General features: G+C 38.7%; 1 protein-coding gene across 8 annotated transcripts in view; it reads left to right on the forward strand.

Moving 5' to 3' along the window:
* Nucleotides 1–14,808, forward strand: part of KLHL32 (kelch like family member 32) — a 249,371-nt gene that overhangs the window by 88,914 nt on the left and 145,649 nt on the right. For all 8 annotated transcript variants that reach the window (XR_005789913.1, XR_005789915.1, XM_040474214.1 and 5 more), the window contains one exon: nt 12,399–12,506. Coding sequence is in view for 6 of the 8 variants with exons in the window: in XM_040474214.1 (XP_040330148.1) it covers nt 12,399–12,506 (108 nt within the window). In the remaining 2 variants the exon portion in view is untranslated. The remainder of the gene's footprint in view (nt 1–12,398; nt 12,507–14,808) is intronic.

A 14,808-nucleotide genomic window follows, 5' to 3' on the forward strand; every position in this document is an offset into this window, starting at 1 on the left:
GCGGGGCTCGAACTCACGGACCGCGAGATCGTGACCTGGCTGAAGTCGGACGCTTAACCGACTGCGCCACCCAGGCGCCCCCACAGCTCTACTTTAAAAAGGTATCCAGACTCCAACCACTTCTACTACTACCACACTGGTGGAAGCCACTACCATCTTTGACAGAAATTTTGCAGTATCCTCCTACTTTATCGTCCTACTTCAATCTTTGATCCCTTAGAACCTATTTCAGTACTGCGACCCCAGTGCTCTTAATAAAAATGCAAGTTGGATTATATCACTTCTGCTTGGGCACCATCTGATGACTTCCAGTTTCACTTAGCGTAAAAGCCAATGTCTGTTGTCTGCATGATTCTGTCTCATCAGGCCACCGTCATGTGACTTTTGCCCTTCCTTCCTCCCTCCATTCCAATCACATTGGCCTCTTTGTTGTTCCTCAGACACGCCTGTCAAGCTCTCACCTCAGGGCCTTTGCACAGATGTTTTGTCTGCCTGTCCCAGACAGCTACAACTCTTTCCTTCTGGAATTTTAGATCATATTTATTCAGAAGTGAAAAGGATGCCTGGGTCCATAGATAGAGTTGTAAACACAAAAGTGATCAGTGATACCTGCTTCAACTTACACCAATAAAAATGATCTTTATTGAAACTTAATCTTATTTTTTATCTTTATCCATCCATTTTTCTCTGTATAATTGCTGGTGTAGGGGTGGGGAGCAGAAGGATGCTCAGAAACACTGGGGTACTAACTCTGGTTTCTTCCCATGCATGAGAATATGGCATTGCTGATGCTGAGATTGAATTAAAAACCAAGAGAGTGATGACTGTACCAGCTCCTTGACATAGAACTTCTTAGGTTCTTAGTGGATATGTACTCTGAGAAAAGGATTTAAGTGCTGAGTCCACAAGACTTGTGATCCAGCAGATATTTTGCTGTTTTCTTGGATCCAGCTGGACTAGTTTTACATAAAAAGTATCACCTAAAGCCACTAGGGAATTAAGAGCCAGGGAAAACTGGAAACCTCATTGCTCCCAAGTTTTGAGTCCTTGGCTAATTAGCTGAGGACCTAATGTGGTAGCGTATGGTCTCTTCTCCTCAACTTGTAACTCCAAAAATACCAGAATCTGGTTCAGAAGAGGGACCTAAAGTGCTGCTTTAGACTTTTCTTAAGGTGATGGTGACTTTTAAAATAACCTACAAACAACTACAGTTCCAAGGAGCTGAGGAAAATGACGAAAATCACCCACAGTTGAAAATGTGCTCAATTTCTCACCTAAGTCATAACTGTTGTCCATGAGTAGATGTTGGCATTCTGCAACTTGTATCTGATGATTAGTCATTTAGTTAATATCCACCAAGAAGAGGCCTCATGAAATGGCTTTTAAATTTAGTCAGGCAAAATAGCACCATTAATGATGGCCTTGACATTCAGCAAAGCCAAATTAAGCACTCAATCTGACATTTTATGGACAGTCTGTTATAGACAGCCTCACACTCGATGGACACTCGATAAACATTAATTGCCTGGCTGATAATGAACAGCTACCCGTCTGTCTCATATAGAAGCTTCAGTAGTGGATAACTAGGAGCCTGCTTTTACTTATTTGCTATTTATTTTTTTATTTTGAGACAGAGTCAGAGAGTCCACATGCACACGTGTGAGCAGGGGAGGGTCAGAGAGAGAGAGAATCCCAAGCAGGCTCTTTGCTCAGCACAAAGCCTTATGCAGGGCTTGATCCCATGAGATCGTGACCTGAGCTGAAATCAAGAGTCGGAGGCTTAACCGACTGAGCCCACTGGGTGCCCCAAGAGGCTCATTTTAGATGCCCTGTGGGATAGGGCCTCATGAGCACCAAAAGGCGTGTGGATTTTTTTTTTTTTTTTTTTTTGCTTTTTAAAAAAATTAAAATGATGTCACAATTTCCCTTTAAACCTGAACACATTCATTAAAAATAGAATTCCCTTTGTGAGTTCAAGGTGAAGTACCAGTTAATTGTGGTACTGGTCAAATGTTATTTCCTTTTTAAATAGAGAGCTGAGAGCCTCTGAAGAATCATTGTCACATTCCCTTTTAAAATTGTTTGCATCCATGCCAGCGAAGTCATTAACATTTCAGATAGGCTGACTGTTATTTTCATTATTGTGCTGATCGTGCAGTGTATTCATTATAGTGATGAATGGTGAACTCTGGTCTGTATTTTATTCTTTCATTGAAACTGATTCACTTCTACTGAATATAAATATTATGGAGCTAGAAAAAAATATTTGCAATGTAATAATAACAGTTAACTCTTAAAAGTCATTTATTTTATGCAGTCGTTGTGCTAAGCTCTTTATGTGTATTTGTTTCAAGTGTGTGTTGAAAGACTATTTTTCTGCCATATCTTTTTCATGTTTTTAAAACTACAATTTTCATGCTGTTTTATTTAAAATCAGTTTCACTCATGCTTATTTAATCACAGTGATACAGCCAACCTTAGCTTCATCTGAAAGACAAGAACACATGTTTGAAGGATAATAAAGCTGATGAAAATTTTAAACCTTTAGAAATTGAGTATTGAGTCAAGACAGATGGTTTTTAAAAGGGGCAAGACAGCTGATCATGTGAATCTGATGAATTGGTGTAAAGAATTATTGGGATCCATAGATATGTGCTATTCATCACTTTTATAAAAAATTGATTCAAAATGAACCGTCTACACTGGGATGATCCAGCTGCTTGTTGAATCAATTGCTTTTAATTAGCCCATCTGATGATGGTTGGGCATGGGGCTTGCATGCCTGGATTCCTGAAAGATTGAATTACCAGTGTTCTTCTCATTTAGAGGCATGTGACTCTGAAGTAATAAGAGAGGTAGCCATATCAAATCATTCATATCACTTAAAAAATTACATACAGACATCTATAAATTTTCATAGGATTAGAAGAAGTTCTTTGAGTACCTTTCAGAAGTATTAGACCTCTTGAGGATGCCTAAATTCTTTTTTTCACATTTTGTAAGATAGGAAGGCTTTTCACATAGCCTGCACGGACAGAGCATCAGATGTGTTTACAGAAGGAGTGAACTTGAACACATGTGACAACCCAAACACTCCGTATTAAACTGGCCTATTCTGCCTTGGAATAGGAAGGTTCTAGTGAAGTGGTTGCTTAGCAACTAATGGAGTTAGAAGAAACAGTGTGTTAGCTGGGGCTCTTGCCCTCATCTGTGTATAGTCAAATAATGGGAGAGTGGCTCTAGTGTTTATTGCCAGGCTCACGACTGTCAAACCAAAATGATGAATAAAATAGAAGGTTGAAGACAGATGCCACAGCTAGGCTGGGCACCCCTATCTGTAGTCGTACACACCTTATATAATGTTGGCACACTGAAGAAAAAGATATTAAAAGAGGACATTAAAAATAAAAGAAGAGCTGTTGAGATTTTGTATTAAAAATTTAAGAGTGGCCATTAACTCACACTGGGTTTTTAAAGAGAATAGTAAGTGATAATTAAGGCAATTCCACATTATTAAATGTTCTTCCAAAAAGTTCTCTGTAGAAAAGATGTAACAGATTCAATGTGATGAGGTCATGAACAGTGTGTTTCAGCACTTACACATGTGCACACTTTATGATCCCAGGCTGGCATACCTGCTCCTGCTCCCTCTCTGTACCCGCAACAGACATAATAACAAGAGCCTGACCACTCTCAGTGAGTCTGGATGTGGGCTCACAGCCCTCAACAAGGTTCCAGGCAGCCACTCCCAGTGTCAGATGAGGTAGGCAAGGTGACAGTGCCTTGGCATTCTTTATGGCAAATGGAGATTCCTTAAAAGCTCTGGTTTTTGAATTCCATAGGGATGGGTCTGAGAGATTTGTATCACTAGAAGCTCTATGATGACCACATGAAATTCCTCCTATCTTCAGGAATGTAAGATAAGAAGGAGATGACCCAGAGAAGGTCAACCAGAGTAACTGGGGAAAGGAGGATGGTGGGATAGATTTACCTGAAGGCTGCTACCACTGTTACCATCCAAGAACATAGGACGAGCTACTCTCCCAGAGGCCTTGTTCTTGAAACCATGAGTCTTATTTAAATTTTACTTCTTACGTAATAACCTTTCTTCCCACCCCCCACCCCCTACCCTGCCAAGGTGTGGCAGCCAGTCCTTCCTTGCTGGGATTTGGACTCCGGTCTTGTGCCCAGACTACAGGATTTCTAGCATCAACCTTCAATGCTAACATTTTATGAATCAAAGAGTTTGGATTAGGTGCTCCTTTCCAAGAGGAGACTTAATAGTTGTAACCACATATCAGAAAGGCTGTTAAGTATAAAAGATTGAATTTATTGAAATTCTACTATGACCAAGGGGAGAAAGTTATCAGGAGGGCGATTATGATTCAGTATTCTGGAGGTAGTAGTAATACCTTATATTCTTATGTAAAGTATTGGATATCTCATCACTTCAAATACTTAGGCATGCAAGGAGTGCCACAAGGCACAAGCTGTGCCTCTCAAACTTTAATGTGCACATAGATCACCTGGAGCTTTTGTCACAATGCACCTTCGATCCAGTAGGTGCGAGGTGGACATGGGATTCTGTGTCTAACACATTCTCCACTGATGCCAGTGCTGCTGGCCCAGGGACCACACCTTGAGTAACGAGGGGCCAGTGATCTCTGAAGTACCTTTTAGTTTCAAGATTCTGTTTAGAGAAGAGAAGCTAGAGTTTTAGCCATCATGCTTAAAACACACCCAGTGTGACTTTGGTAAGCACCATTAAGAGCCTCGTCTGTGTTTTACAGAATCTTCCCTGAATGCTTACATTGTAATTGACATAGATCTCTCACTCAGCCTCCTCAGTTTTTCTCCTATCATTTTCTTCAGGCTTTCAAACTTTTCTGATATTATTGTCCTCTGAAACTTTCCTTTCTTTGTAGCTACTTCCCCTAATTCATGCAGACTGTGTATCACACCTGCTAAGTCACTCCTTGACACAGGACCCAAATTCTGTTTTAGGACAGCTGTCAAAATGCAGTAAATCCCAGTTTGGTTTTAGTCAGTATGTCCATAGTAGATTTGGAAAGGCAGGGTTGAGGATATGAGGACAGAACAAATGGTGTCTGTGTGGGAAGATTCATTCAATAATGGCTTATCAAATATATCCAGTAAGGAAGAGTAAGTGTCATCCCTAAATACCTGAAAGAATAGACTTCTTTACATGGTGGGTAGTAAAGTATTGAAATCCCATACCCAAGGAATATAGTCGTAGACTAAAAAGTAATAGAAGCACCAGAGGAATGAGCAGAAGCCAAGGGATCTGAAAGGGTGACCCAAGGATAAAGCCAGATGTATGGATGCCATTTTCCATTTTCCAGAGTAGTAACAATCAACAAGGATAAATACCATTCATGGATAACCTGACTTCATGATAGGCAACGGTTTCTGGCCTTCCCATTGGCTATATCTTTAAGAAAAAAACAACTTGGTTTGTATCCTTTTTCCATTCCATTCCCCAGAAGACTCAAGTGGTTGAAATATGGGTGCATCCAGGAGGAGGAAAATTCTAGAGAGAATGCCTGGCTAGCCTCAGTCAGTGGAGAATGCTACCTGTGATCTTGGGGTTATAGGTTCAGGCCCCACATTGGGTGTAGAGATAACCAAGAAAAAAAAGAAATAGGATAAAGCATAATCATGCTGGTTTTGAAGGGCTTATTATCACCATGTAATTAATTTAAGAAGCAACTGTGCCAAGAGCAAAGCTGTGAAATACAGTTAGATTCTTTGAGTAAACAAGTTACATATTTGAAAATGCTGGGGAAAACCAGTATGTTTCACATTTTTTAGCATACAAGGTGAATTTTTCTTTATATGGTTAAGGTGAGAGAAAACTGGTATTTTAGAAATATTAATTTTTGCTGCCTAATTATATGTATAGTAATCTAATTTGCTGTTTTCATTTGTCCTGATACATTATTCTCTGAGACACTTAACTATACTGTTTGAGGAAGAATTAAAACGGCTACAAAATATATTGGGGGAAAAACCCTCCAATGAAACAGCCTCACTGTTTCAGGCCATTAAGCTCCCCAAATGGATTGGGAAGCTTTTGCATTTGAGAGAGAAAAAAAAAGGTAAATAGTCCAGTTCAACTGTGGTTAGGACCCTTCTTTCTTCAATGCTAGGGAAATGGGCAATTGTGGTTAACTGAACAGTCTCATGAACTGGGATTTACTACCCATTCTATATGTGAGGTATAACCAAAATGTAATAAAAGATAATCACCATTAACACTAAATTGAGCAAAATGTAATCTTTGTTGATTCAGAAGTTAGCTTGACTCTGTAATGCCAGATGGCCATTGTGAACATCACTAATGACGTAACACTGGGCATTTACAAGATGTAGGGGATCCGGCTGGATCTGCTGATCATTGTAAGTTGCTCCTTTCAATAACTTCCTTAAACATGTTTATTTACTTTTATTGAACTCTCATAAAAGATAAGGGTTGAATGTATCCAAAACACTGCAGTTATTTCATCCAGAAAATCGTTTGGATTCCTGAAAAAACGGAATTCACAGTACATCTTGCCCATGTCCAGTGCAATTTGAAAGCTATGTGTAGTTTACCAGGTGAAAAGATCATATTTAACCAACTTTAAGTGCTTAAAAAAAATCTGTTGCTCTTATCATCTTTGAAGATGTAGTGGAATTTCCATCGGTCAGTTTTGTGACATTAATGTACCAACCTAAAATTGGTTGTAGTTCATCTTGTGACTGCATGACATCAATGTGACCTGGAGAAACTGAATTCATGTACTGTGATTTTAAGACTCAATTTGTGTCATTTCTGTGTGAAATAGAGGACTGACACACTATAAATCGACAATTCTGTCTGTGGGAGGCACTTAAAGTGGATTGTGTTCTCACAAACTGGGTTTTCAATTAGAAAGATTTGTGGTGGCGGTAGCACATTATCAGTCAAGAGTGATCTGTGACAACTGTAAATCTCAGCCTGGCCAAGTCTCTCCCAAAGACAAAAACAGTGTGAACCAAGGAAGAATCTGTGCGATGCTTCCATATTTCTGAGCAGAATCTTATCCCATGCTTTGGCAGAATGTTGTGGCTTCATAGAGGGCATTGCCATATGTTCTTACTTCTTTCTAAATGTCTAGCTTTGAACTAATGTGTATTTAGCTTATGGTAGATATTCTTTTTCTTTAACTGTAGCTACTCTAGCTATTTGTGTAAAACACCTTGCATCCAGAAAATTTCTGCCTATGTCAGATTAGTTATTTTTGTTTATGACCCTGTGTTACAGCTGGACATCATCGCAGCTGCATTGTCATCTGAACTTTTGAAGAGCATGTTGTTTCATTCATTCATCCATTCATCTCTATTTATTGTATGTGTGCTGTGCTAGGGTCTAGGGGCTTCATGGTGAGTAAGGAAGATGTGGTGCCCACTTTCACTGAGCTTGCAGTTTACCTTTTCAGGACATTCAGTGCTAAAGGACAGCACCATGGTCCCATCACCTCTTTTGCTACCAAAAGACACTTTGTCCTTCCCTGTGGGCTCTAGAAATCTCTCTTGACATTGTTTCACAAGCTCTCTTGACATTTCACAAGTTTCACAAGCTGATGAATGACTGGGTTCTTCCTTACTTTGGTGGTATCCAGTGAGGCTTTTTCTCTTTTTTTCCTTCCTTTTAGAGAGAGCTAGAGTGCACATAAGCACCCCCCAGCGGGGAAGGGACAGAGGGAGAGGGAGAGAGAGAATCCCAAGCAGGCTCCACAGCCAGCATGGAGCCTGACATGTGGCTCGTGACCTGAGCTGAAATCAAGAGTCAGATGTGTAACTGACTGAGCCACCCAGGTGCCCCCAGTGACGCTTTTTCCGATTGAGGTGCCCTGTAAGATTATTAAGCCCAGACATAGATAATAATTGATTTAATAATTTCCTTTTTTCTTCTTATTAACCGGTGTTGTAACTTTTAAAAATTATGATGTTTTAAACTTATAACATTAAGTTTCTAAGACTGTATGATTATCAGAATGGAGGTTGTGTGTTTGTGGAAATGGTGATGGTCTTTATGATGTGGTCAGACCTTAACGTAGGGTGTGATAAAAGTTAAGTCCTACAGCCAGACAGGGATTTTGAGTGGGGCTGTCATTAGGAAGGCATTTGAAAGAAGAAGATTTGGGCAGAGGGCAGAGGAGGAGCTGTTTCTTAGCTCTCATTCTAATTGAGATCGAAGAGAGACTTGGGAAAGTAGGGCAGTCAGCTTGGATTAGAATAACAGCTTCTACTTATTAAGCTTCTACTTTGTGCCAGATACTGTGCTTGATATTAAGCATAATTGTACCTAAACCTCAAGACAACCTATGAGGTTTGTATCATCTCTATGTTACAGATAAAGGGCCTAAGGTTCAGAGAAACTAATACATTAGCCAAAGGTCACATGTTGAAGGTAAATTGCCACTTGACTGTGGATTATGGGACCCAGGATTTTAATCAGATGTATCTTTCTGCAGAGTCCTGAATGTTAAAACTAAAACAAAGTTTTCAAAAGGCAGTTGTATATATATAAAAAAAAAAAAAAACAAAAAAACAAAACAAAAGGCAGTTGTTAGAAATACACAGGTAACACATACTTATTTTAATGACAAATAATACTATGTAAATGAAATAAAAGTAATAGTCTCTTCCTTCCCTCTATAGTCATACCCTCTAACATAACCATACTGACAAATTTGGAGTTCCTTTGTTGCCTATTCAAACATGTACAATGATATATGTACGTTATTCAAGGGGTTGTGTTCTGTCCCCGACTCTGCCAAGCCAGGTGTCAAGTTATAGCATCCTGGTTGAGGATGCCTGTTCTATGCCACCTTTGCTGTGGTTGCTTTTGAAAAACCCAAGGAAAGCAGATTAAAAAAAAAAAAAAAAAAAAAAAAAACCTCCCTTGGCCTCTTGTTCTGTTCTGTAGCCTTTGCTCTGAGGGACTTTTTGCATTTCATTAACCCAGATAACTCTTGTGCAGTTTGAGTCATTTCTGTCAGCTGTGGAGTTGATAGAGAGCAGCTGGGCACAATTTCAGGTACTGTTACAACTTGGAAGATCTGAAAAAAAAATTCATATCGGGAATATATTAAAAATTGAAACAAGCCACATAATAAAAAACAGACATTGAAAACAACTGGAATTTCTTTCAGTTTTTAGAGTGGCAATAAGAAATCTAGAAGCAAATTCAGAATTACACAAATTAAAAGATCTTTTTATTATTATGACCTGTGCTTTTTAGTTTTGAAATTTTATTGATTTATTGATTTAATATTTTAAGTAGGCCATGGCCAATGTGGGGCTTGAACTCATGACCCTGAATTCAAGAGTCACATACTCTACTGACTGAGCCAGCCAGATGTCCATAGTTTTGAAATTTTAGATATTCCACGAATGCATAAGCAGAATCCATTTACATTAAAATCAATTTTCTGATAGCCTTTTATATCTATAGCTGCACCTCAATTGAAAACAACAACCACCCGACTGGGTGGTTTGGTCCATCAAGCATCTGACTTCAGCTCAAGTCATGATCTCGTGGTCTGTGAGTTTGAGCCACACGGTGGGCTCTGCACTGACAGCTCAGAGCCTGGAGCCTGCGTTGGATTCTGTGTCTCCCTCTCTCTCTGCCCCTCCCCCACTCACATTCTGTCTCTCTCTCAAAAAAAACATTAAAAAAAATTTAAAACAACAACAGCAACAAAACCCCCGGAGACTAGTGTTCCTAATGTATCACTGCTTTTAACCAAAGAATACGTAAGGGAGATAGAATTCTATTTCATCGTTGTTACAGTATCGAATTTTCACTAAGACCTTGCCTTATACAGGTAATATACTGAACACTTCATATGTGTAGTGTCATCTAATATTCAAACAAGTTCATGAAGTGGGTACAATTATTGTCCCCATTTTTTAGAAAGAAAACTGAGTCAGAGAGAGGTTACATGTGTGTCCCAGTCACTTGCTAGTGCTTATAATCAAGCCCAGAATGGTTTGGTTACAAATTTGCCCTTAATCACCGTGGTTCACCAAACCAAGGATTATGTGACTTCAGATCCAGTGTTTTCAACCATTCCCAGAGTCCCTTAAGTCCCAGTGGCACTAGCAGCAAGCCAGATCAACTCACTCACTAACCAAGTTGCCAAATATACCGTATTGACCATTCACCATTAACAGTTTCTAAAGGAATGTTAGATTTCATTTATTCATGATAAAGCCAATTTCTGAAAGTGAAATCTTCTGAATGCTATTTAATATAGCAAATATAATTGTGTATGTTACACATTACATACTCCCAATGCCTTTAGGATATTTTGAATATTGTTTTTTATTGTCTCAAGTTGCAAACATTGAAAATATTCTTTACATTTCTCAAATGATAAGAGAGTAATAATTTGGTGTTTCTAACGATTAAAATTTTAACTATAAAGGAAGCTAACAGAGACAATTCTATTCATTATAAGATCTCAGAACTCTCAAATGCAGTGATACAGAAATGACGAGCTCCAAAAAGAATAATCATCCATTAATACCACCATTCAATATATATTAACTTAAAATGTGTAGAATTGTGAGGATCAAAAATAGATTTATCAAAACATAAAAATCACTAAGAGATGAATATTAATACATGGGCAAAACAAAAAAAATCACATTTCTAAAATTAAAAAATTTAGTGTGAACTAAAATATTACCATAGAGAAGAGTGAGGGGTTTTTCCTACCCACTTTTTAATTTTATCTCTATGAAGTTAGCTAAACTGTACATTCTGAAGGCACCATCCCCTTAAGACTTCTCTCACTTCTGATACCAGTTGCTATTTAGAAGGGGTTCCTAAAACTATTCTCACATTCATTAATTCACTAGGAAGTCTCATAGAACTTGCTGAAAACTTTTATACTCATGGAAATGGCTTATTACAGGGAAAGGAAACAAGTTGGAATCAGACAAGGAAAGAGACACATAGGACAGAATTGAGAAAGGGACCACATACAGATTTGCTGGCCGTCCTGCCTCTGTGGGATCATAGCATTATCTCCTAGCCACCCTAAGTGACAAAATGCAGAGGACTGCCAACCAGGGACACATACCCAAACTTTTGGTGTCCAAAGTTTTTATTGGGGCCCACTCACAGGTTGCCATTGTGATTGACTTTTCATCTCCAGCCTCTCCTAGAGGTCAGACTAATACCTTTAGTCTCCATTTCCTCTGGAGGTCAGAACTGATACAGTGTGGCCCAAACCACCATTGTAAATCCTGGTGTTAGACTGTCATTGGTCAAATTTCCAACAAACAAAGACACTCCTGTCAAGCAGGATGTTCTAAGGGTCTGGTGATCACCTTCCAGAAGCCAAGGGAAAAGACCAGAGCTTCCTTTGGGTGAGGTTAATTCTTCGCTATATAGATGTATACTTTTCTAAAAAGTGCGTTTCATCATTGGTAACCAAAAAGGGGATATTCTCTTTATACCTGTTAAATCAAACTTGTTACAAGTGTATAAATTACACTTGTGTAAATTATGTGTAAACAAAAAAGTGGGTATTTTTTTGTTTTTGTTTTTGGACAGGAAGCAAGCCAGTGCATTTTTTTTTTTATTTGGCAAGGTTTCATTTTATTTAATTTTTAAGCTTTCACTTGACATACTGATCATCCTGTAGACCTGATTTTCAGTAAGTTGGCCATTTGGGGAATTGGTTTGGGGGCAAATTGATTTTCAGTAAATAACTTAGTGGTTCTAGAACTCAAGTGAACATCAGAGTCACCTGGATGGCCTATCACAATGCACATCGCTGGGTTCCACTGTGAGTTTCTGTGTCAGTAGGTCTGGGCTGGGGCCCCCACCATCCATACTCTAAGGTTCCCAGTGATGCTGATGTTGCCAGGCCAGGGGCCACATTTTGAGAACCCTTGGAACAGAGTGTGTGATACATGGCAGGTGAGAGGAATGAGATGTGTCATTAAGTTGAGGTAGAAAATATGCAGAGAAGTTAAGAGACAAAGTCGCTGCTTTCCATGTCTTGTTGGCAAGTTGGAAGTGCTCCACATTTCATGGTAGCAGTGAGACCCCAGATCGAGAGACTGAGTTCAGTGAGTGAGCCTCAACACAGCCACCCCAGAGAACAACCGTGGGATTAAGTGGGACTCTGTGTGTGAGGTGTGCGATGCCATTTGTGTGTTACTCTGTTTAGACAGAGTGATTTGCAGTGGCTTTTTGTAGACGCATTTCAAAAACCAAAATCAATCTTTGATTTATGGGATGTATTTGTTTCCTAGTCTCTCTAGAACTTTTCTTGTTTCCTTGCTTTTTAAGTTCCATAACTCCCCATCCCTCCCTTTCTCTCCCATCTCAGGCGATGTTCAGTCTCTGTATGGTGGAAAGTGGAGCTGACGAGGTCAGTTTACATGGTGTGACCAGCCTTGGCTTAAAGCAGGCCCTGGAGTTTGCATACACAGGACAGGTATGGTACCACATGTCATCTGAAAGGTTTAACATTTTAACTCCAGCCAACCAGAGGGGATTATCCTTGAAGTATGAGATTTGGGTGTTTTTCTTGTTTTTCATTTTGATGTTTCAAACAAAAGTTTCACGTCTCCTTAATTTTATAACTAAAATGATGGAAAGGTAAGTAAAGCAATTTGACTTTAAATAGGACCCAAGGAGCATAATATTTTAATCTGAGCTCAGTGGCTTGCTGGTGTAATTTTAAAATATCCCAAAGAACTGTCATATGGGAATGAGTTTGCAAAATAACTTGAGTTGTCATTACTGAAGCTCTATTACTTAATCATGACTTTATTGGCTTAAAAAAAATGTAAAGCCCTGAGAAGCCATGTATAACATCTTGGCACCCTGTCCTCCACACACATCTCAGATTCAGGGTCTCAAGTGATAGATTATAATGTGATGGTTTGAAAGCCAAAATTGTTCATCATTAAAATTGTCATAGAGTTTACAGGTATTTCCAGAGAACATCCATTTTCTTTTTTTTAATGAAAGAGTAATGATGAGAACTAATAGAATGTGAGTCAGTGTGTGACTATCAGAGAAGATCAAAATAAGACTGCATAAAGACCGTATGAATCTAGGTCTGAAGCATCATCGTTCTTTACTAGTTTTATGTTACTGAAACAATTATTAGAATACACAAAAACCTTCCTTTTAAAATTATTTTTAATTATAACTGACATATAACATTGTATTAGTTTTAGGTATAGAACATAATAGTTTGATACCTGTCCTACCAAAGTTTAGTTAACATCCCTCACCACACATAGTTACAAATATTTTTTTCTTGTGGTGAGGACTTTTAAAATCTGTTCTCTTAGCATCTTTCAAATATACAACAGTATTGTTAACTATGGTCACCATGCTGTATGTTACATCCCCAGGACTTATTTATCTAAACCTAGAAGTTTGTACCTTTGACCCTCTTCACCCACTTTACCCACCTCCAACCCCCCATTTTCATTTGCGAACCACTCAAAATCAATCCAAATACTGACTGGATGTTTATCGTCTTTTATAAAGTTGGGTTGTTTAATTCCATTTTATTTAACGTGTGTTTAGTATCCTCTATGCTAAAATAAGGAGGCCCACACCCTGGTGAGGAAGAGAGCCATACACGTAATCACATGTCCTCATTGTGTTGGGAGATATAATAGAAGCAGAATACAGGATGTAGTACAGACAAAAAGGAGGATGTGATTATCTGGAGCCATCAGTACAAACTTTCACAGAGAAGGGGGTATTTGAGTCTTGAAGAATGTTGGGAATTCACTTTTCTGCTAAAATTTCCTCTTTAGAGGCTTATTAAACTGTATGATATTATCCACTTTATTTTCTAGAGCTAGTAGAGTTTGAGGTATGTTTCATAGAATAATTGAGGCAAAGTCTGGCAGCTGAAATAAAAATAGTGGGTAGAAAGGGAAAAAAATCATCCATCAAGTAGCAGGTGCAAAGGGAAATAAAAGGAAGTGGATCACAAATTCAGGGTTCAGCCCAGCCAGATTTCATGCCTTAGGAAATTCAGGTGGACAGTTATTGTTCACAGATTTGCCAAAACAGATTCCCAGTGAGCTGAGTAAATAATGTGTTATATGATTTTTGGTTTACAGATGTAAAGACAAATGGCCAGCTCTAAATTGTGTCTTGTGTAGATTTCTCTCTTCACATCTGAGATACAGTCACACCCGCATTTGCCCATCCCTAAAGTACTATTGATAACCCGTAGCTCATACTTTGCTGGTATGCAGTGGGAATGAAATAGTAAATCTTGCGTGTTTTTTTTATAAAACTATCCAAGTAAGTAGTTTTTGTACTTAGTTGCATTAATAATGAAAAAGTTTAAGCTCAGAAGCTATGGGCTGCAAAGCATTTAAATCATTAGTAAACAGAAGGGCACAAAAATTGATATAAAGGCTGAGTTAAAACATGCATGCAGATATAAGTGGCTGTATTATTGTTTGCTTCTGATTGCCTTGTAGTTTCTTTCACATTATATAGAGAGATAGATAGTGCCTGTGGCATAAAGGATTTATGAAACATGAACTTTATGAAGGGGACTTTTTGAAGAGTAAGAAAACTGCTTGGGAAGAAGTTCGCAATCATACTCATCAGTTAGGAGTCATATGCTCATATTCCACTTTTATGAGGAGAAAGGAAAGCCAATAACTGCTTAAAAAAAAATCAAGCCCTAGGGCCAGACCCAGAGTTGCATTTATTCTGCCCAGTGACCTGTTTCTGATGTGTCCACCCACAGA

Source organism: Herpailurus yagouaroundi, unplaced genomic scaffold (assembly GCF_014898765.1).
Source record: "Herpailurus yagouaroundi ecotype Mexico unplaced genomic scaffold, PumYag 139, whole genome shotgun sequence".
Lineage (NCBI taxonomy): Eukaryota > Metazoa > Chordata > Mammalia > Carnivora > Felidae > Herpailurus > Herpailurus yagouaroundi.